Source organism: Phyllostomus hastatus, unplaced genomic scaffold, assembly GCF_019186645.2.
Source record: "Phyllostomus hastatus isolate PE091 unplaced genomic scaffold, TTU_PhHast_1.1 phas_contig_137, whole genome shotgun sequence".
Lineage (NCBI taxonomy): Eukaryota > Metazoa > Chordata > Mammalia > Chiroptera > Phyllostomidae > Phyllostomus > Phyllostomus hastatus.
In genome coordinates, this window is record NW_025333583.1 from 93,088 (window position 1) to 115,363 (window position 22,276).

Below are 22,276 nucleotides of genomic sequence, written 5' to 3' on the forward strand. Positions count from 1 at the left end.
AATAATAAAAAATTTCTTCTAACAAGACATTAATTCTCATGGAATTTAAATGTTCTCACATCTAAGTATTTAAACTGATGTTCACTGAAGTAAAATATTGTGTCATTTGTTATTTTAAACTAAAAAATTATTAAACTTTTTCATCCAATCATTAAAATTCCTTTTAATTCCTAGTTTATGCTATATTGCGTATATAACTCCTACAAGGCATTATACATCTATGGAGCCCACCCACTTCAGATTCAGCCTATTTCAAGAGCTATTCATCCAACCGTAGGGGGCACATGGGGGTACATGGAGGCACATGGAGCACTGCTACTTCAGTCAGGAGCAGGGCTGTCAACAACGATGTATGTTTTTCTTCTCCCTTCTGACCTTATAAGAACACTTACAGCAGTACATGAGAATGTCCCCACTTACAAGAGACTCCTCAGGTGTCTAGTTGTGCTCTGACATTTAACTCCAGGATATCAAAGCATAACTTAGTTTAGGGCTGGTGTACCAAATTGTGAGATAACAAACCTCACTTACTTCATATGTGCTATTGGTGGTGAATCCATGGTCATGGAGAAGTTTAAGGAAAGGAAATGGTTTTTGTTTTTGAATGTGAAATCACCACCTTATGCATTTTGAAGAGCCTTGGTACCATCTTCTCTACACTGGTGTCTGATCTGGGCTTCTGCAGACATCCTAGGAAAAGGGGATACCATGATAAAATGGTCATCAAGATTTTGATATACTTAACATTTTATATGTAAAGGATAGGCTGTAAAGAACCAACCTATATAAAATAAGTGGTCATGAGTGAAGATAGAACAAATAGAATTGAAGAAATAGACAGCTATAATAAGCTGAAGCATGATGGCTTAGAAAGATGTAGGTAGTACTGAAAAAATTCAAGTCTGTCACGATAAAAAAAAACCATTGTAAACTTATTTTCTCCTAAATGTATCTGGAAGTTTTTGAAAATATTATAATTTGTACAAAAGTGAGATGCAGTAAACAGATCATCTACAGAGGAATAAGAAATGAATAAAAATGGAAACAAGCAAGCGTAACATAACCAGAGACATTGAAATAAAGAACAAACAGAGAATAACCAGAGGGGAGGGAGTAGAGGGATAATGGAGGAAAGTTGGGGGAGGGCCATTAAGGAACATGTATGAAGGACACATGGACATAGTCAAAGTGGGTAGGTTCCAGGGTGAAAGGTGGGGATGGGTGACTTGGAGGGGTGTGGTGGTGTGAAAATGGAGACAACCTACTTGGACAACAGTTTTAAAAAGGGGGAATAAAAAAGAAAAAAACATAAAAAATGGAATCTGAGTTTAAAACTGTATCTTAATTAACAACTAAGAGAAAATAAATATCAAAAAGATAATAACAACATGCTATTTCTCTGACCTACAGCAATTAAGAGAAATACCATCCTGAATTATAAAACTAGTTCATAAATGATAAGATGTGGTTTAATAGTGATGTGATAAGGCATAAACTGAAATTTCAGAAGGTTACCAATAATTTTTCCTGGAATTTTCACTTTGCATTAATATATATCTGTCTGTGCTGTTGTATATAATAAATATTTCTACACCTCTGAGTTTCAGAAATGTCTGCAGTTTCCTGTGAAATTAGTTGTAAACCTGAGTCTACAATTCTGCTTCATGATCATTGTATTGCTCTTATAAGCATGTTTTGATGGATTTTGTATTCCTAAATGTCATGAAGGCTCATGAGCTTCCTTTTTCAAACCAGAGATTATTGGCTCAACCCAGTACCCAAAGTACATCAGATATTAATAATGTCACATTATTATATCAAATTCTGTAAAAAACAAGTTTATGGTTAAAGACTGCAGATTGGAGAGAAGCATTTATCTTCCCTCTTATTAAAAATGTCACTAAAATGATAATTAAAATATTGGTTTCACAATGACAAAGATAATGGTATAGGGCAGTGAGCAAATGAGGGATTTAACAAAAAATATGGTCACGGGAGTATTAATTGCTATTGTTGGCTGAAGATTGCTCCCAATGGTCAGGAAGCAACTATGTGCCCTGTGGAATCTTCAAGGCAGTGGAGATTGATAGGGAGACATGATGCTGAAAGCTAGCATGTTATTTGAAAAAATGAAGAACAGGTCAATGCATCCTTTACTCCTCAACTTGAATCCTGACCACCTGGAGCTAGGCAACCTCTCTGTGGCAAACATTATTGTCCTTTCTGTCACCAGCAAACATTAGTTACTGTTGCCTGTTACTGGATTTCATACATGGAATAGCACATCACGTATGCTTTTGTGGCCAACTTCTTTTGCTCGTCATCCATGCTATTGGGTCGTTGGGAGTGTGTTCCTCTTATTGTTCAGGGGTATTCCACTGTGTGTGTCTATCAGTTTCTGTTGCTGATGGACATCTACGTTGATTCCAGTTTAAAAGTTGTATGAATAAAGCTGCTGTTCTTATATTAATCTTCTGGTAGTATGTTTTTGTTTTTCTTGGATAAATAACTTAGAGTGCAATTGTTGCCCTGAATATGTTTAGCTGCTTTTAAACATGCCAAACTGTTTTTCAAAGTCTAATAAAAATAGTCTTTCTACTTTAGTCCTTCAAGTGTGTTCTGTGGTATCTCATATTTTTATAATTTGTATTTATGTAATGACTAATGATGTTGGAAACACTTTCATATGCTCATTGGAAATTTATACACTTTCTTTCGTAAAGTGTTTGTTCTGGTCTATGGCCCATTTATATTGTTGTGGTGTCTTTTACTTATAGATGTAAAGGAGTTTGTTTTATATTATAGATACAAGCATTTTATTTAACATAGGCATGGAGTAGGGTCAACAGAGGCAGTCTGGCTCCCTCACCCAGGTGTCTAAGTAAATAAGGGAAACAGTTTCTATAACCTTGAATGGGCCTGATAAGTAGTGTTCTCATAGCCTTAAGTCTAGGTCCCATAAATGGTTCCCATTACATTAAGTGGGCTTGCATGCACAGAATCACACTGTTACACAGTATCTTGGCTTTCTGCTGACTTTATCTCTAGTGTTTAAGGGTGTAGGAGCTTCCCACTACACACATGCATCTTGCAGCGTGCATGGCTCACTCACCCTTGATTAAAGGCATGTCAAGCATCCCCACGGCTCTGTGCATTTTCTTCCACCTGCCTGAATCTAGAGTGTACCTGCCAGGCCTTGACAGTAGACCCTACTGATGAAGAGGTTGCTTATGATGAAACTACAGATGAATTTGCTTCTTACTTCAACAGACAAACTTCTCCCAAGATTCTCATTACAACATCAGATAGACCTCATGGGAGAACAGTACGACTCTGTGAACAGCTCTCCACAGTTATACCAAATTCATATGTTTATTACAGAAGAGGACTGGCTCTGAAAAAAATTATTCCACAGTGCATCTCAGGAGATTTCACAGATCTGATTGTTATTAATGAAGATGGTAAAACCCCAAATGGATTAATTCTGAGCCACTTGCCAAATGGACCAACTGCTCATTTTAAAATGAGTAGTGTTTGTCTGTGTAAAGAAATTAAGAGAAAAGGCAAGGACTCCGCAGAACACATACCTGAAATAATTCTGAATAATTTTACAACACGGCTGGGTCATTCTATTGGACGGATGTTTGCATCTCTCTTTCCCCATAATCCTCAGTTTACTGGAAGGCAGGTTGCCACATTCCACAATCAACGGGATTATATCGTCTTCAGATTTCACAGATACATATTCAAGAGTGAAAAGAAAGTGGGAATTCAGGAACTAGGACCATGTTTTACCTTAAAATGAAGATCTCTTCAGAAAGGAATCTTTGATTCTAAATATGGAGAATATGAATGGGTCCATAAGCCCCGGGAAATGGATACAAGTAGAAGAAAATTCCACTTATAAAGCAACTAAAGGAATATAGTATTAGATTTTGCTGAGCAGGTCTATCTTGAGATTGTGACAAGATGCTTCAAAAGGGCATTTACTGATAACACCTTTCGTGTCTGCACAAATTACCTAGTGCCATGAATTACCTACCACTTACTGTTTGTGTAAGAAATACAAATAAATGTCATTTTGGTGAGAGATTAAAAAAAGAAAAAAAGGAAATAGCATTGCTTTAAAGAATATTAACCATGTGTTCAGAACCTTCCTACCTCACCTGTGAGTCTTCATGAAGTATTACAGATGTCCTTTGGAGTTCATAAAAAATAATCTTTTTCATGAACAAAACACCCTTAAACTTTGTGTTTTACAAAAATTATTTTTCTTGTCTTACATTTGTGGTTAGGAGTTTAACTTGATGTGGAAGAGAAGTGGTGAGATCTGACATTCTTGCCTTGTTTCCCACCTTAGAGAAAAGTAACTCATTGTCACCATAAGTATAAGGTTTGTTCTATATTTTGAATACACACACACACACACACACACACACACACACACACACACACACACATATATATATATATAAAATGAGACCTAGGAACTTACGAATGTTGCTAGTTTATGAAAGTTTTACCAGAAATAGATGTTGAATTTTATCATATGTATCCATGGAAATATTTTTATAATTTTCTTTCTTTAGTATTTAATAGTAAATCTCATTGATTTCAGCAGCCTCCTCTTTTTTTGACTTCTTAAATTATTCTTGTTCAATTTCACTTGTCCCCATTTTCCCCCCATTACTCTCCTCTGCCCTACCCACTCTATCTCCCACATTCAATCCTCCCCTGCCCTGTTGTCTTTGTTCATGTGTTTCTTATACCTGTTCATTGAAGACCCTTCCCCTTCCTTCCCACATTATCCCCCTCCCCCACTCCTCTGATCCCTGTCAGTTGGTTCTTTATTTCCAAGTCTATGGTCTATTTTGCTTCCTTGTTTGTTTTGTTCACTAAGTTCTACCTATAGGTGACATCATATGGTATTTGTCTTTCGCCACCTGGCTTATTTCACTTAGCATAATGCTCTCCAGTCCCATCGATGCAGTCACAAAGGGTAGGAGTTCCTTCTTGCTTTCTGCTGCAAGCAGAAAGCTTGCTCCACTTATTTATTGGTGGGTACTTATTTTTTTGCTCCACTTATTTATTGGTGGGTACTTAGGCTGTTTCCAACATTTCGTTACTATAAATTGCGCTGCTATGAACATTGGGGTGCATAGGTTCTTTCGGATTGGTGTTGCAGGGTTCTTAGGTTATAATCCCAGCAGTGGAATTGCTGGGTCAAAAGACAGTTCCATTTTTAGTTTGTTTGTTTTTTTTTAGGAAATTCCACACTGTTTTCCACAGTGGCTTCACCCATCTGCATTCCCATCAACAGTGTACTAGGGTTCCCTTTTCTCCACAACCTCGCCAGCACTTGTTTGTTGTTTTGTTTGTGATGGCCATTCTGACCAGTGTGAGTTGGAAGCTTATTGTGGTTTTAATATGCATCTTTCTGATGGCTAATAAGGCTGAGCATCCTTTTATATGTCTCTGGGCCCTCTGTATGTCCTCCTTGGAGAAGTGTCTGTTTAGGTCCTTTGATCATTTATTAATTGGATTGTTTGTCTTCCTGGTGTGGAGTCATATGAGTTCTTTATATATTTGGAGATCAAACCCTTGGCCAAGGTATCATTGGGAAATATGTTTTTCCCATATGGTTGGTTCCTTTTTTGTTTTGATGATTTTTTTAGCTGTGTAGAAGCTTTTTAATTTGATGTAGTCCTATTTGTTTATTCTTTTCTTTATGACCCCTTGCTCTAGGGGACGTATCAGTGAAAATAATGTGCATGGAATATCTGAAATCTTCGTGCCTATGTTCTCCTCTAGGACTTTTACAGTGTTGTGACTTATATTTAATTCCTATATCCATCTTGAGTCTATTGTTGTGTGTGGTGTATGTTGGTGGTCAAATTTCCTTTTGGGGGGGTGTAGCTCTCCAGGTTTCCCAACACCATATGTTGAAGAGGTTGTTTTTACTCCATTTCATGCTTCTGCCCCCTTTATCAAATATTAATTGACCATAGAGACTTGGGTTTATTTCTGGGCTCTCTATTCTCTTCCATTTATCTATGTGTCTCTTCTTAGGCCAGTAAAGACTACTTTGCCTTGTATATATTGTCATGTCTGGTATTATGATCCTTCCTACTTTGTTCTTCCTCAGAATTGCTGCAGCTTTTCAGGATTGTTTATGGTTCCATATAAATTTCTGAAATGTTTGTTCTATATCTGTGAAATATGTCATTGGTACTTTAATAGGAATTGTGTTGAATCTATAAATTGCCTTGGGTAGCATGGACATTTTAATGTCAATTCTTCCAATTCATGAACATGGCACATGCTTCCATTTTTCTGTGCCTTCCTTAATTTCTTCTCTTTAGTGTCATATAGTTTTTTGAGTGCAGGTCTTTTACCTTCTTGGTTAGGTTTATTCCTAGGTACTTTATTTTTCTTGTTGCTGTTTCAAATGGGATGTTTTTCCTGATTTCTGTTTCTGATATTTCATTGTCGGTGTACAAAAATGCCTTTGATTTCGGAGTATTGACTTTGTATCCCATGTATTGCCAAATTCTGCCAAATTCACTTATTAGGTCGAGTAGTTTTCTGGTGGAGTGTGTAGGATTTTCTATGTACACTATCATGTTGTCTGCAAACAATGACAGTTTTGCTTTGTCCTTTCCAATTTGAATGCCTTTTATTTCTTTTTCTTATCTGATTGCTGTGGCTAGGACTTTCAATACTATGTTGAATAGAAGTGGTGAAAGTGGACATCCTTGTCTTTTTTTTAACTTAGTGGGAAAGCTTTTAGATTTTTCTCATTGATTATGATGTTAGCTGTAGGTTTCTTCTATATAGCCTTTATTATGTTGAGATATGCTCCTTCTACTCCCACTTTGCTAAGTGTTTTTATCATAAATGGGTGCTATACCTTATGAAAGACTTTTTTTTACACCTATTGATATAATCACGTGGTTTTTGTCTTTCCTTTTGTTTATGTGATGTGTTACATTTATTGATTTGAAAATATTGTGCCATCCTTGCATCCCTGGGATGAATCCCACTTGATCATGTTGTATGATCATTTTAGTGTATTTCTGGATGTGTTTTGCCAATATTTTGTTGAGGATTTTAGTGTCTATGTTCATCAGTAATATTGTCCTGAAGTTTTCTTTCTTTGTTGTGCCTTATCTGGTTTTGAGATTAGGATGATGCTGTCCTCATAAAGAGAGTTTGGGAGTCTTCTGTCTTTTTGGATTTTTTTGGAATAGTTTGTAAAGAATAGGAATTAGTTGTTCCTTAAATGTTTTGTAAAATTTTTCTGGAAAACTGTCCAGTCCAGGGTTTTTGTGTGCCAAGAGTGTTTTTATTACTGCTTCAATTTTACCAGCTGTTAGCTATCTGATCAGGCTTTCTGCTTATTCTTCATTCAGCTTTGAAATATTATATTTTTCTAAAAATGTATTCTTTTCATCCAGTTTTTCAAATTTCTTGGCATATAACTGTTCATAGTAATTTTTTACAACCCAGTGTATTTCTGTGGTATAAATTGTAATCTCTCCTCTTTCATTTTTCATTTTGTTTATTTGGGTTTTCTCCCTTTTTTGCTTGATGAGTCTGGTGAAAGGTTTGTTAATTTTGTTTATTTTTTCAAGGAACCAGCTCCTGGATTTAATGATCCTTAGAATTGTTCTTTTATTCTCTATGTCGTTTAATTCTGCCTTGATCTTGGTTATTTCCTTTCTTCTACTTGCTCTGGGCTGTCTTTGTTGTTGTTCCTCCAGTTCTTGTAAGTGTAGAGTTAGGTTGTTTATTTGAAATGTATCTTTTTTTAGGTAGGCCTGTATCACTGTGAACTTTCCTCTCAGGACTGCCTTTGCTGTGTCCTATAAGTTTTTGATTGTTGTAAGTTCATGTTCATTTGTTTCCAGAACCTTTTTGATTTCTTCCCTAATCCTATTCTTGACTCATTCATTGTTTAATAGCATGCTATTTAATCTCCATGAGTTTGAGTGTTTTGGGGTTTTTTTCCTTGATGTTGGTTTCTAGTTTCAGTCCCCTGTGGTAGGAGAAAATTCTTGATATGCTTTCAATCTTCTTGAATGTGTTGAGGTTTGTTTTGTGTCCTATCACATGTCGATCTTTGAAATGTTCCATGTGCATTTGAAAAGAATGTGTATTTTGCCTCTTTAGGATGAAAGGCTCTCTCTATATATATCAGTCAAGTCCATTTGATCTAGGGCATTGTTCAATGCCACAATATCTTTGTTGATATTTTGTTTGGAAGATCTGCCCATTTTTTACAGTGGGGTGTTAAAATCCTCCACATTACAATGTTTATGTCTTCTTGATGGATTCTTCCCTTCAGTATTATGAAATGACCTTCTGGGTCTCTTTTTATGGACATTTTTGCAGTTTATTTTGTCTGATATGAGTATTGCTACCCTGGAATTATATTCCTGTCCATTTTCTTGGAATATTTGTTTCCAGCCCTGTCACTTTCAGTCTGTGAAGGTCTTTTGTTCTGAGGTGGGTCTCTTGTAGGTTGCATATGTGTGGGTCATGATTTCTTATCCATTCAGCTATTCTATGTCTTTTGATTGGGGCATTTAATTTATTTAGATTCATTATTGATAGGTACTTATTCATTGCCATTTTTTTCATACCCATGTTCCTCTATCTCTCACTCTTTTTCTTCCTGTTCTTAAAGCAGACCTTTTAGCATCTCTTGAAGAGCTGGTTTGGAGGAGATAAATTCTTTGATGCTTCTTTTGTCTGGGAAGCTCCTTATTTGGCCTTCCATTTTAATTGAGAGACTTGCTGAATAAAATAGTCTTGGTTGCAGGCTTCTGTTTTTCATTATTTGGAATATTTCTTGCCATTCCCTTCTGGCTTGGAGTGTTCCCATTGAGAAGTCAGCTGCTAGTCTTATCGGTGCTCTTTTGATGTTACTTCCTGTCTTTCCCTTGCTGTCTTCAAGATTCTCTCTTTGTCTTGGAATTTTGCCATTTTAATTATGATGTGTCTTGGAGTGGGCATCCTTGAGTTTCTCTTGACCGGGACTCTCTTTGTTTCGTGGAGTTGTGTGACATTTTCTCTCATCAAATTAGGGAAGTTTTCCATCATTACTTTTTCATACAGGTTTTCTATCCCTTGTTCTTCTTCTTCTCCTTCTGGTATCTCTATTATATGGATATTATCACATTTCATGTTGTCCTGCAGTGCCCTTAACACCTCTTTATTCTTTCTGAGCCTTGTCTCCTTTCCTTGCTCTTTCTGGGTATTTTTTTCTACCTTTTCCTCCAGCTCACTGATCCAATCTTCTGCTTCATCCAGTCTGACTTTGATTCCTTCTACTGTGTTCTTCAGTTCAGAAATTGTATTCTTCACTCACTCTTGGCCCTTGTTGATAGTTTCTATTTCCTTTTCCATGTTCATATAGTTTTCAGTGAGTTTATTGTAGTTTCCCTGTAGTTTTTTGATAATTCTCACTGAGCTCATTAAGCTTCTTGATAACCATTGCTTTGAACTCAATATCTCATAGTTGACTTGCCTCTACTTCATTTAGCATTATTTCTGAGGCTTCCTCCTTTCCTTTCATTTGGGAATTGTTTCTTTGTCTTCCCATTGTTTGTCAGACTCTTCTTATTAACCTCTTCTTCTCAAATGGATTTCTTCTGACTCCCTGGTTTTGTGGTGTCAACTTTTATGGTAGGAGACCTGTGAGATTTGGTGGTGCAATCTCCTTGATCCTCTGAGTTCACTGGTCTTGGACTGTGGTTTATGTTGGCTCTCTGTGTGTCTTTAGGTTTTGATTATTGTTGGTTCTTTTTTTGGTGGGTCCTTCCCTCCAGCTGGTTAACTGAGGGTCACTCTGTCCATCATGTCTTGTATTTTGATGTGCAGGTGTGGACAGGTTATATTGAAGCTGGTTCTTCTGTCTGTACTTAGTTTCAAGGTTTCTCTCCTGCTCTTGTTCAGTTGTTTGTCCTGGGTTATTTCTCCACCATTTAGTTGTATTTTTAGATTAGTTCTGGGTTGAAGCTATTGTGGCTTCCACTTCCTCCTTCATCTTCTTCCATTGTTATCTCTTGGCGGTTCCTTCATTGATGGGTTTCCTCTTCCAGCAGGTGTACTGGTATTCACAGCTCCAATCTACTCTTTTATATGATCAGTTGGAGAGGGAAAGCAAAATGGCTTAAGACAGTGAGAGTGTATTCTATGGTATTTAAAGTACCAACCCGTAGAGAAGAGATAGAAGATCCCTGGGATATGTATAGTGTTGACAGCGATATTTCACCTGCCTAGCCACTTTTTTAGAAAGAGTGGAAAAAAAGATAAAACTCTTGTTAGTTGGCCGGGGCGGGGGGGGAGGGGTGTGAGTTGGATCTCAAAAGCAGTGATCTTGTGGGAGGTCAGATTATGAGGTAAAGTGAGAGTAAAGGATAGAAAATAGGTATAGTGTGCAAGAGAGTAGAGTTAACCACCACAGTAATAAATTCAGGAAACAGTGAAATGAGCTAAGATCCAGGAGGAGTGCTGTGTAGTATTTACAATTGCATGGAACAGCAATTATTTACAATAGTAATGGAGCAACAATCATATGACAGCAACTATGTGATCTGAATAACAAGAACAGGATGTACAGGACCTAGAGTAGTATCCTATTGGAACATAAGTGAGTTGAAAGACAGAAAATTAAAAATACACTATGAAAGAGAGAACAAGGGAAATCAGTTAATGCAATCTAACATACAAAGCAAAGGAGACTAAACAGAAAGAAGATAAATAAAAAAATACTAACAAAATAAAAGATGTAAGAATAATGAAAAATAATAATAATACAAATATACAATAACTTGCAAGTTCTCTGGAGTAGCAAAGTGAAATTTGTCTCATTGTCTCATTTGTTGGGATGACCATTCTTTGGGTCTGACTCTGGTTCTTTCACAGCTCCAGGTTTTATTGTCTCACTTGTGGAAATTAAAAAAAAAGAAAAAACAATAATAAAAGGAAAGAAAGAAGAAGAAATAAAAAATAAAGAAGGAAAGAAAGGAAGAAGTAATTGAAAAAAGAGAGGCGGGGGGTGGGGGGCCTTCTGCTGGCTTTAAACCAGCCAAGCCAGTTCTGCTGGTCTTCTTGGCTGCAGCAGGCTGAGCAGGGATTGATTTTGCTTTTCTCCCTTTCTGAGTTGCACTCTTCACAGTTGCCCAGCCTCAAGCCCAGTTCCTCAGCTCACTGCTGGGCTCCCAGAGCCCTTCTACTCCCATCATATGCCTTCAGTCCACCAGTTGCACTGTCCTTGAGGTATACCAATTAGGGGCAACTCACACACCGCCTTCTCACTCTTTGCTATCCTAGATGTCAGGGACTCCCAGAATCTTTTCAGGGTAGTTCAGACCCACATTGAGTTAAGTCTTTCTGGGGATTGCTGACTGCCTGAGCTCTGCAGCTCTCCTCTGCCAAGGGTGTCTCCACCTTCCTCTTAGAGAGCCAGTCAGCCCTGCAGGGTTGGGGTGCACCGTAGCTGCCACAGCTTCCATGGTGGATGCGGGCGTAAGCCTCCTCTGTTGCTGCACCCCAGGCTCTAGGGTTGGGCGTGAGGTGCCTCTGAGTGGCGGAGTCAGGTGTACTCTGTCCCTGGGGCTGCAGGCATGAGTGCTCAGCCTCTGCTGCCATGGGGGCACAGCTTATGTGACTGGGAGGGTAGGGGCACTGGAGGTGGGGTGGCTGCTGCAGGAGGATTCCCCCAAAAGCTGCTGAGTTCCTCTTTTTTTCTTTTTCTTTTTGAAAAGTTCCTCCTATTCAAGCCTGCTGCTCCAAACAAGTACCTGGCCTCTCACACTGTCCCATTCTCCAACCAGACGGGACTGACTGGGTCAGGGTCCATCATGGCCCAACTCTTCCCAGCCAATGTCCACAGTCTCAGGGGGTGCATGCTGCCCCTGTGTGTTTGCTACTTCATCCTTATTCCCTCCCTGTGACTTCAAGCATCCAGGTCCTTCCTGGTGCTGCTCAAACCTTGTTTGGCAGGGGGAGGGAGCCATTGACCTGGGTCTCTCCCAAGAATCCTGCAGCAGAGCCAGCAGGGACTGCGGGCCTGGGGCTGCAGAGGCCCTGGTCCCTGCACTAGTCCCAGGGACCTTATTGTCCTGAAGCACTCTCCTTACTGCCTGATTTTTCAATGTCCTCTATACTTTTTGGCCTCCAATCTTCATATATGTTGGGTTACCATTGGCTGTTCACTCTGTTCCCCAGAAGATCAGCTAGGTGTTTCACCCATGCACAGGGGAAAGTGGACTCCGCTCCCACCTATCTCACCACCATCTTCCCCTAAGTCTCTATTTTAGTTTTATTTCAAGTCTCATATTTTAGTCTCCCCTTCTCTTACTCCATTTAGCCTGTTTCCTTCCCTTTCCTATATTCATTTTATTTACTTTTTAATAGTCATTTCCCTAATTTATTTCACATAAGTTTGGATTTTTTGCATTTCATTTTAGTGTATAACAGCTTCATTGAGATATTACTCATATACCATACGATTCAACCATTTATTTTTTAATGTAATTTTTTTTATTGTTGTTGAAGTACAGTTGTGCCCATTTCCCCCCACCACCACTCTCCCCCACCACAGCAACCCCCAATTCCACCTTTAATCCTACCTCCCTTTGACTTTGTCCATGGATCCTTATACATGTTCCTTGATGACCCTTCCCCTTGTCCTGTGTTATCTCCCTCCTCCTTCCATCTGGTTACTGTTATTTTGTTCTTTATTTCATTGTATCTGGTTATATCTTGCTTGTTTGTTTTGTTGATCAGGTTCTACTTATAGGTGAGATCATACGGTATTTGTCTTTCATTACCTGGCTTCTTTCAAACAAGTGCAGACTAATAAAAGATATTATAAAAAAGGGGAAAAGAATGTGAGATGATTAATGAAAAGAAAAATGGTTTTGAGAGGATATATGGAAGATAAATAGTAAGAGTAAGGAAGAGTAAGAAGTATTATGCTTACTTGCAATTTAAATTTAAATTTTTCCTTTCTATGCCTTGTTACTATTCCTAAACAGCAGCCACTGGTCCAGGGGTGAATACCTGAGACACCTCTGTGGATGCAGGAATGGAGCGGAAAGGGCACCTGGACCTAAGTGGGAATACTCAGGCCCCATACCAATGGCCCCTTTTAGGTGGCCCATCAACCAGCAGGATTCCTGGTCCCCCCTGCCCTCTCTTCTTGATGGGGGAGACTCTCAGGCTGGGAGTTTTGTGAAGGGTGATCTACTCTCTGTTGGGTCTCCCTTGGTTCTTCCCACTGGAGAGGCGAGGACTGCGTGTTCCTCCGAGTTCAAGTGCACAAGGGACAGGGGTCTGTGGGGTTTGTGTGTATGGTTGGAGTAGTCTGAGGCCATTTTGATAAATCAAATTCTAGGGTTCAGAATTAGGGGTTCTTTCTTGGCACTCATCTAAGCCATGTGCCTTGATCCAGCTTTTTAGCAACAAGAAAGCTGGTATTTTTGATGTTCATCTGTCTAACCCTTCTATCAGTTGTTTTAAAATTATGTTTTAAAACAGAATACCTGAGGGAAAGTGTATACACAGATTTTGAGATTTTTTCTCTGTTACTTTCTTCCTTCTGGAATTTTCCCCCCTCCATAGTTGCCCTGGTTTCTTCCCTGGCTCTGCTAGTCAGAAAAGAAAAAGAACTTTCTACCAAAGTTTGGGTCACTCACACAAGCCTGTGGCTGCTCTCAGAGTCAAGACATCAGTACACAAGAAACATCTTGTGTTACCTGCATGTCAGGTTCAATTTACCTCTAGTCACCCATGTTTGTTCACTTTCTGGAGTCTCAGGCAGTTATGCTCTGTACTATTGTCCAGAGCTTTCTAGATGTTTTTCTGCAAGCAACAGGTTGGGTAGGAGCTCACATGTATTAATCAGAAGCAGAACTCTCACCCCTACTTGTAAACAAAAAGACACTGTCCCACTCCCAAGTCCCAGCCCTGTTCTGGCTCCTGGAGATCCCAGTGGGTCCAGTACCCTGAGTCCACTGCCCACCAAGCTGGAGAGATGCTGCTGTGCATAGCATCAGAGGTACATCTTTATTTGGAGATACACAAACAAGGCTAGATATACTTGGTACTTCTGTGCTCATGGGAGAACAAACATGCCTTCTTAGAGTGGATTTGTTTATAAACAATATAACAGAGTAAATAAATAACATGCCTGGAGGAAAAAATGAAATTTATTTTAGAATTTCAGTTGCAGTTCATACTTAAAAACCATTATACACATATGAGACATATAAGTTGTGGCTGAAAAGCTTAAGATTGTTTTTTTATCTATATTAAAGAAGGAGGTCGAGTTATGGTTGTTGAATCTGCTTTTTGCTTTAAGAGCTTATTATGCAGACCAAATATTTCAAAGGGATTTGGGTCACAGCCTTCTCTCTACCTCTTTCCTGCTTTAAATTCCCCTGTGCATGTAACAAAGGAAGAAAGAGCAGCCCAACTGTGTAGAGTGGAGAGTTCAGGTCATTTTTTTTAAAAATGTGCAGTATTAATTACATTCTTTGTTATTTTAGCCCAAAGGAATGCTCATTAGCATTTCTTTCTCTTTAAATATAATATTTTCTTTCTTTTATTTCTTTATTTATTGAATTTAAAGAGGGAGAGAGGAAAGCAGCAAGAAAGAGAGTAATCAATTGTTGTTCCATCTATGTATGTAAGCATTGGTTAATTCTGGTATGTGCCCTGATTGGGTATCGAACCTGCAGATAATGGTGTATTGGGACAATGTTCAAAATCAAAACTGAGCTACCATGCAGTTCTAGTGGTGATGAATGCCCTCAGCTTCCATTTGCCTGGGGAAGTCTATTTCTCCTTTAATTCTACAGAACAGCTTTGCTGAGTACTAATCTTCAATAGCGGTTCTTTGCTTTCAATATTTTCAATATATCATTCACTCTCTTGACTTGCAAAGTGTATCCCAAAAATGTTTGTAATCTATGGGAGCTAAGTCACTATTCTCTTGCTTCTTTCAAAACTCTCTCTTTGTCTTTAAATTTTGACAGTTTAGCTATATGGGATGTTAGTGCATCCCTTTTCAAGTTGAATCTATGGGGGCCTTTTGGGCTGAAAGAATATGGCTTTCTGTATCTCTCCCCAAATCTAGAAATTTTCAATCAATATTGCTTTAAATAGACTTTTTATTCCTTTCTTTTTCTTCTAGGGGTACCATGATCATATGTTTTCCTTGATAATGTCCTCCTAAGTCCTATGGGCAGTCTTTACTCTTTATCATTCTCCTTTGCTCCCTCTGACTGGATGATTTCAAATAACCTATCTTCTAGCTCACAGATTCTTTCTTCTGAAACTTAACTGAGCTTTGCTCTTTGAAGCTTTCTATTAAATTCTTCAGTGTAGTCATTGTCTGCTTTCTAGCTCTAAGATGTCTGTTTCTCCTTTTTGAGTAGTTTCTTTTTGTTGCTGAACTCCTAATTTTGTTCATGCATTGTCTTTTCATTTAAGTTTGTTGTCTATGTGTTCTTGTTTTGTTCCTGAATAGCAAACACTTTCTTAAAATTCTGCACAAATTTTGCCTCTAGGTTAATTCCCAGTAAGAACAAATCTATGATCACTGAAAAAAACCCTAACAAAAATAATGACACTTATTATCATTGTCATTACACACCTCACAATTTGGACTGATTGCAACTCTTGCCTAAAACACTTAAATTACATTAACCAGGTTAAGATTAAAAACTCATGTGGCTAAGAGTATTTTCTGTGTCCTAAGTGCACAGTTATTTACTATGAACTATGCAAAAATGGAAAAGTCATTACCATACTTGGGAGACTCTTTACTCATTTGGTGTGGGATTCTTTACTTTAGTGATAATTAGAAAAGTAATCCCCAGTGTTTGTAATCAATAAACATATTACAGATGTCTGAGTACAATCAGTGATATTTCTTTCAAATTGTCACTTGTGTTTCTCTCTGGTGACTCCTGTTAACTATATGGTTCATTTGCATACCAAGCAAACTGAAGTCTGAAATTTCTGAGAAGTTGGATCAATAATATTTGGGAGATGATAAGAAGCACACTATGACTTTAATAAGCACAAATAAGTACAATATGACTTTAGGACACAATTCTCTTCTCACTTTATTTGGAGTAGAGAGGACTCACTGTTTTTAGTGGGCACCTCTTGCCTTTGAAGAGAGGAAAGAACTCTCAGGGGTCTCAAATTTTGGTTGCATGGACTCCTAGGGACTCACTGCTATGCTCTATCTTGAGTTTTTAAAAGTCACACACTTTTAGAAATCTTGCTTGTATGAGCTTGTTGTAAGGTGAAATAAACTGTAAAAGTTCTGTACACCAAAAAATGAGGGCAGAGTGGGTAAAAGGAGGCAGAAATGAAAAGGAAGCTGGAGTGACACTTACCTTATTAAATGCCCTGTGATTCTGAAAGATGAGCCGCATGTCCCTCATAAATCCCTCCACATTAGGGGTACCACTGCTCACGTAGCTTCTTCCCAATTTCATTCAACATCTTAAGATTTTTCATGCACTCAAAAATCTCTGGTGTCTGTGAAAAAATATTATTATTGAAAGAATTTCTGATACAGCACAATGTCTGCCTTCTGTGCATTCCTGAAAAATCCAGCCAAAGTGCAAGGCAATGATAACAGCAGCTTGTGCTCTCACTCCCATGGGTTTCAGATCACAAATCCCACAAGAGCACATACCAAGGTCAGGTCATATCATGGTAACCTATAATCATGGTTTGCTATTTGTTACTCACATAATTATCATGTGACATCTTCTCAGAACAGTCATTGTCTGAATGGCAGTAGATCTCCAAGAGGAGGAACTCACATTTCTGCAAGAGAAGGAACATTTGAATGAAGAGTAACTTAGAATGAATGATCACATCTGTATGCCCAGGCAGAGGAATGGCCACACTAGTTTTCTGGCAGTTTCCTCAAATAGGTCAGGCTCTGAGAAACAGACATGTATTGGTGGAGCAATTTTTTATGCAAACCAGTCCTCGTGAGACTTCAACGTGGTTGAGACCTGATAAGAAATGCAGACAGCTTTTGGTGCTCTCCCTCTCACCTCTTGACTTTTTGACTTCTCACATGTAAGTGGAAAAAAGAAGCTTTGAGGTTCAAATTCAACTCACCAGCTGCTCCTCAGGCCCCATCGGCCTTGCCAGGACCTCAGATTCCTTGTGACACTGCTGACTTCCTGAAGACTTCTTTATCCTGCAGAAGGTGCAACTCCATGGTCTCCTGAGAGGTGTGGGATAAGTGAGCAAAGCAAAGTATCTGGTAACAGCCACCATTCCTATGGCTGCCACAGTTCTCCTTTGGGGAAAGGCTGATGGACACAGACTGAGAATGAAGGGGACACTCCCCAGAGTCTCCAGGTCCCCCCCTTGTAGGGTCCGAGACAATGACCTTCCTTTCATCAAGTATACCAACTGGGGGGACAGTAGGTGCAGAGTGGTGTCAAGGTGAGTGGTGGGCTCTCCTTTCCCCACACTTGAGCTGCTGGGAGCACAAGGAGTCCTGCCTACTGGGCCTGAGTGCTGGAGACTGGACCTTAACCCCTAGGGGACCTAGGATCTCAATCAACCAATTGAGAACATGGAAAAAGTTCATGTTTCTTGCCTTTTCTAAATAAGCACAGAACACAATCAGCTGGCTTTCCCACTTCCATAAACAGGAGTCAACACTAGGAAAGTTCTAGAATGGAGAATAGTAGTATGTGGGCAAAAGACTCAGCTACCAGCCTCAGCCTCCCAGAGGAGAGAGGAGAACATACACCCTCCCTGCTGCCAGCATCTTTCAACAGCTCCTGTGATCACACTGCTGGACCACATACCTCTGTCCCTGCTGTGTCCCCATCAGGACACAAGGAGGAGCCCCCAATGGGGAGTATGCATGGCAGGAGGAAGGGCCCCTAACAGGTGAGAGGGGCCTGCAGTTCACAAACCTCTCAGTCTGCACAGGTGGGAGGTGACAGTCCCCGTGAAATAATCTTGAACAAGTATCACAGCAAAGGAGGTTTTCTCCGTCCCGGCAGATTTTACATACATCTGGCTTTTTCAAGCTAGAAGGCAAAACAGTGTACCCATGGTGAGACCCCAGAAGGCCACTGCTATTAGATTCTGGAATGCACAGCCTTTTGCAAACCTGGGAAAACAATTTTGTACTGAGTTGAGATTTCAGAGGAAAAATTATTTGTCTGCAGTGAAGGAAGGGCCTATGTACCAGATCACACATGTTTTCCCTATGAAACAAGAGACTCTAACATGGGAAGACTAACAACAAAACAAGAATATTTTTATAAAAATATGAATTATTTATTAACTTACAGATAAAACAAGTCCTGAATTAAGTGTTAAATCCATTTGCCGACAACACAGTGACTAAAACAATTCATAGAAAGGTGGTACATTGAGAAATTAATAAGATGGAATAAACTTCTAAGAAAGCATGCCATCCTGTTTTCTTGTTTGTGGGCTCCCCATGCATTGAAGGGCTTGACAGGAGTTCCTGGACCATGGTTTGTGGGCCTGGAGGGCCCCTGGACCTGTGACAGTGCCTCAAGTTTGGAAAGACCCTGGAAAAGATGACTGGGTGATGTCAAGAAGGGTGGAGCTCTTTGGCTCTGGAAGCCGCAGAAAGATGCTGCATGACTCAGCTTGGCATGTGAAATGTGGAGGCTCCATCTATGAATGGTCAGGGAGTATGACAACTGCCTTGTTTTGTAAACAGAATGGTGAGCCCCACCACCCCACAATCAATGAAGCTGGATTTCTTACCAGTTTCAATCTGTGGCCTTAAGCTACATTTAATTTAATTTACAGAAGAGGAAATTTGACAGTATTTGCATCCAAGTCTTGTAGCATAACTCCTACTCATTAAGCCCAAATAAATTTATAGAGAAGATATGAATATACACTGTGTTATATATAAACACATGTATTCGTGACAAAGAACTGACCTGTGACTGAGCCCTTTGTTAATGAAGGAAACACAGTGTAAGGACTAATATTAAAGCTCAATGTCAGGTGCTGCTGTGGCATCTGGTAACACTGAGATGGCCTCCGACAACCTATCTGCATGTGCTCCCTCCCCACTTTGCTCTCCCAGATAAGGTCCCACAGCTAAACAATGCTCCCTAGTCCAGGGACCACCAGTAACCCTGCCCATCCTGGAATGTCAGGTTTCAGTTCTCTGTCAGCCATGGAATCTTTCACACAAGCCAGACACAACCTCCCACAGAAACCAGAGGGCCACCCTACATTCCCCAGCACCTGGTTTTCCAGTTGGTTCCAGAGGGCAACCTTGATGAGGCCTACAGAAGGGGCACTGCCTTCCTTCCTCAGTCATGGAATGTATGAGAATAATAAACACCTGTCCATCCATCTGTCCAGTGACAGATGCCATTACTTGCCATCCCCCAGACTGTCCATTTGACATCCCTCCCTCATCAATGGGATGACAAAGGAGGTGATTAAAACAGGAAGCCAGTCATTGAAGGCACAGGGAAGCCATACAATAGGGAACTCCAACTGTGAAAACTGTGTGAAGCATTCTCTAACACAACCAAAACATAGGCCAGTTCAAAACAATGGGTGGTCCTCAAAATTTTCAGGTATGCAAATATTAAAGAACCTCAGAAAAACACAAAAAATAAGTGGGAGTAAAAGAAAAAATTTTAAAATAAATAAATAAAACATGAAGTCAAAATTTTTAAAAGATATTCAGCATTTACATATGAGTCAGGAACTATTAAGAAGTATACATGCCCTGGTTGCTTTCCTGGGATCTGCCTGGTGTGAGAATCCAGTTTGAGAACCACTTGAGGGTAGTTCTATCCCAGACACAAACATCCTGACCATTCCCCTGGTATTGGAGAAACGCCTACCCTCTTGTGACCATCTGAGGTGACAGAAATGAGAATGGCTTGGGGTCTGGCACACCCACTAATAGGTGCTGGCTGGGAGGGAAGTGGGTCATTGAGGAGCAGGAGGAAACAGGGATGACAGTGTCCAACTTTTTCTACTAATAATATTTCTGGTTATTCTAAACACAAGTGGTATGCCACTGTTACTGTAAAACAGTTGGTAGGAGTCCAGAGAGCCTCCCACATTGGCCAAGATGGTGGGAGTAGGAGGTTCTTACACTGAGCATGCATAAAAGCTTGCCAGATAATTGGATAGAAAAAAGCCCTCTTCAATCTCACCTATAACTGAAACCTAATCAACAAAAGAAACAAGCAAGCAAAATATAACCAGAGACAGTGAAATTAAGAACAGACTGACAATAACCAGAGGGGGAGGCGGGAGGGGAAAATGCGGGGGGAAAGGGTTAGGGTTGTCAGGAACATGTATAGAGGATACATGGACAGAACCAGAGGGGTAGGATCAAGGGTAGGAAGTAGGGATGGCAGTAGTGTCGGGGAGTCATGGGGGGTGGGGAAATGGAGATAAATGTACTTGAAAAACAATAAAAAATGTGGAAAAGAAATAAAAATAAAAATAATTAAATAAAGTGCACAACAATAAAAAAAGAAAAAAAAGCCCTGTCCCCCGCACTTACCCCTAATCTTGTGCTAGGTTGGGGGTGGGACCAGGCAAAGGCAGACCCATGTGTCATAGAAATTTAAATGGTGCAGGGGAAGGTGCTAGACCAAAGAGACATGTCAGTCTAACCTGGGGAAAGAAGGAATTGATTCAGAATGAACCCACTCAACGTGCATGAAAATTTGGGAACTTGATTGGTCATTTTGAGAAAGCACCTGGTCTATCCTACACCCTAGGTAATCTATTCCCAGGCAATAAGCTCTCTCTCTCTCTCTCTTTCTCTGGATGTGCACTCACAGATTGGAGTTTCCTGTTCTCTCTGAGGCCATGTGGCCTTAGCAGCCACATTTCCAAGGGCCTCCATGAGGAAGTCAGTCTCCCTCTTATTCATTCTCTCTCTCTCTCTCTCTCTCTCTCTCTCTCTCTGTCTCTGTCTCTCTCTCTGTCTGTCTCTCTCTCTCTGTCTCTCTCTCTCTCTCTGTCTCTCTCTCTGTCTCTGTCTCTCTCTCTCTCTCTCTCTCTCTCTTTCCCACCTGGTGGTACACTCACCAGTGTGTTTGCACACTCTCCCCTAGAACTGCCTGACCAAGCGGCCCTACTAGCTGCATAACCCATGGCCATGTGGGCTCTACTCACAGGCTACAGGTGGGAGAAGCTGGGAACATTATTAAACTGCTTGGATGGGGTCTAAGACTACTTAGCAGGCACCTGAGGGCTCCAGTGGAATGTACTCGAAAACAGAACAGGTATTCTGGACACTGGCTTTTGCCTTGGCCTTGCTCAGGACAGTTTCTTGCATGGAAGAAAGAGATGGTCAGTGAGAAGGGAGCCTGCCATTTTCCAAGGTCATGTAGCACCTGAAGAAATCCTGTGCCTTTTGCACCACCACCTGCCTCACGAATGTGGCCTTTGTAGAAACATGTAGCTGAACCTCCGTTTTTGTTCAGTTACTCCATCATTCTCCTGGATTTACTCCATTAGCCTCACCATTCTATCTCTTTTCTTTCCAGTCCTTTTCCTCCAACATTTTGAGAGAATCCCCCAGGTTTCCATCTTTGGCTATTTGGTTGGTGATCAAATCACTCTGAAATCCAGTTACATTGCTATGTCCACAGCTTGCAAATGTCCAGCCTGTCTCCTGCCTTCCTGCACATCCCTGTGCTCACCCAGCATCTCCTCTCAGACCCTTAAAGCACACACCCAAACTCATGCAGCCAAAACTTGTCCTAACGCCCACTACATGTTCTTCCTTGGTGCTTCCATTTCATAAAACGTACAACATTGACCACAAGCCTGAGCATCCATCCTGAGTCTATTGTCTTACTTGTGTTCTACATCCTATCTGTCCCTATGCCACACAGTAATTTGTAAGATTCTTTTGATTGCTCCATCATCCATGTAGGGTCCACTTCATGCAGAGGTGCTGAGACCCTAGTGAGTATTTGCACCTTAATACATAAAGAAAAGTGGTTTGTTTCTTAAAGTCTATCCTCTATCTTGGTTGAGTACACAAAGATCAGAACTATGCCTCTTGAAGCAAATGGGAAGAGGAATTTGGATCATAGCTATGTCATCTCTCTCAGTGCAGAAAGGAATAAAAGATGAAAAGTCACTAACTAATAATTATTTTGAATCTTGTTCTTCACTTTTCAGTGAAAATTCTTGTCTTGGGCAAATTTAGATTCAGGTCATTGCA

At 40.0% G+C, this 22,276-nt stretch overlaps 1 protein-coding gene and 1 pseudogene across 1 annotated transcript; one reads left to right on the forward strand and one right to left on the reverse strand.

Moving 5' to 3' along the window:
• The first annotated feature begins 1,158 nt into the window (after positions 1-1,158).
• Positions 1,159-3,907, forward strand: LOC123827754 (annotated as a pseudogene).
• Positions 3,908-16,485: 12,578 nt separating this feature from the next.
• Positions 16,486-20,909, reverse strand: LOC123827765 (nuclear body protein SP140-like protein). The gene is made up of 5 exons (XM_045852202.1): positions 20,878-20,909; positions 17,982-18,098; positions 17,167-17,275; positions 16,786-16,863; positions 16,486-16,569 (listed from the first exon to the last, which is right to left on the reverse strand). The coding sequence occupies exons 1-5, from the start codon at positions 20,907-20,909 to the stop codon at positions 16,486-16,488; spliced, it is 420 nt and encodes a 139-aa protein (XP_045708158.1).
• Positions 20,910-22,276: the final 1,367 nt, after the last annotated feature.

What these genes read in the sequence shown, in the direction of transcription:
- LOC123827765 (XM_045852202.1), bottom strand. Translation starts at nt 20,909, where the DNA reads ATGGCCTCAGAGAGAACAGGAAACTCCAATCT. An exon ending in AGAACAGGAAACTCCAATCT is followed by an intron (nt 18,099 to 20,877) that starts GTGAGTGCACAT and finishes TTTGCCTTCTAG; the next exon opens with CTTGAAAAAGCCAGATGTAT. An exon ending in TGGGGCCTGAGGAGCAGCTG is followed by an intron (nt 16,864 to 17,166) that starts GTGAGTTGAATT and finishes CTTCTCTTGCAG; the next exon opens with AAATGTGAGTTCCTCCTCTT.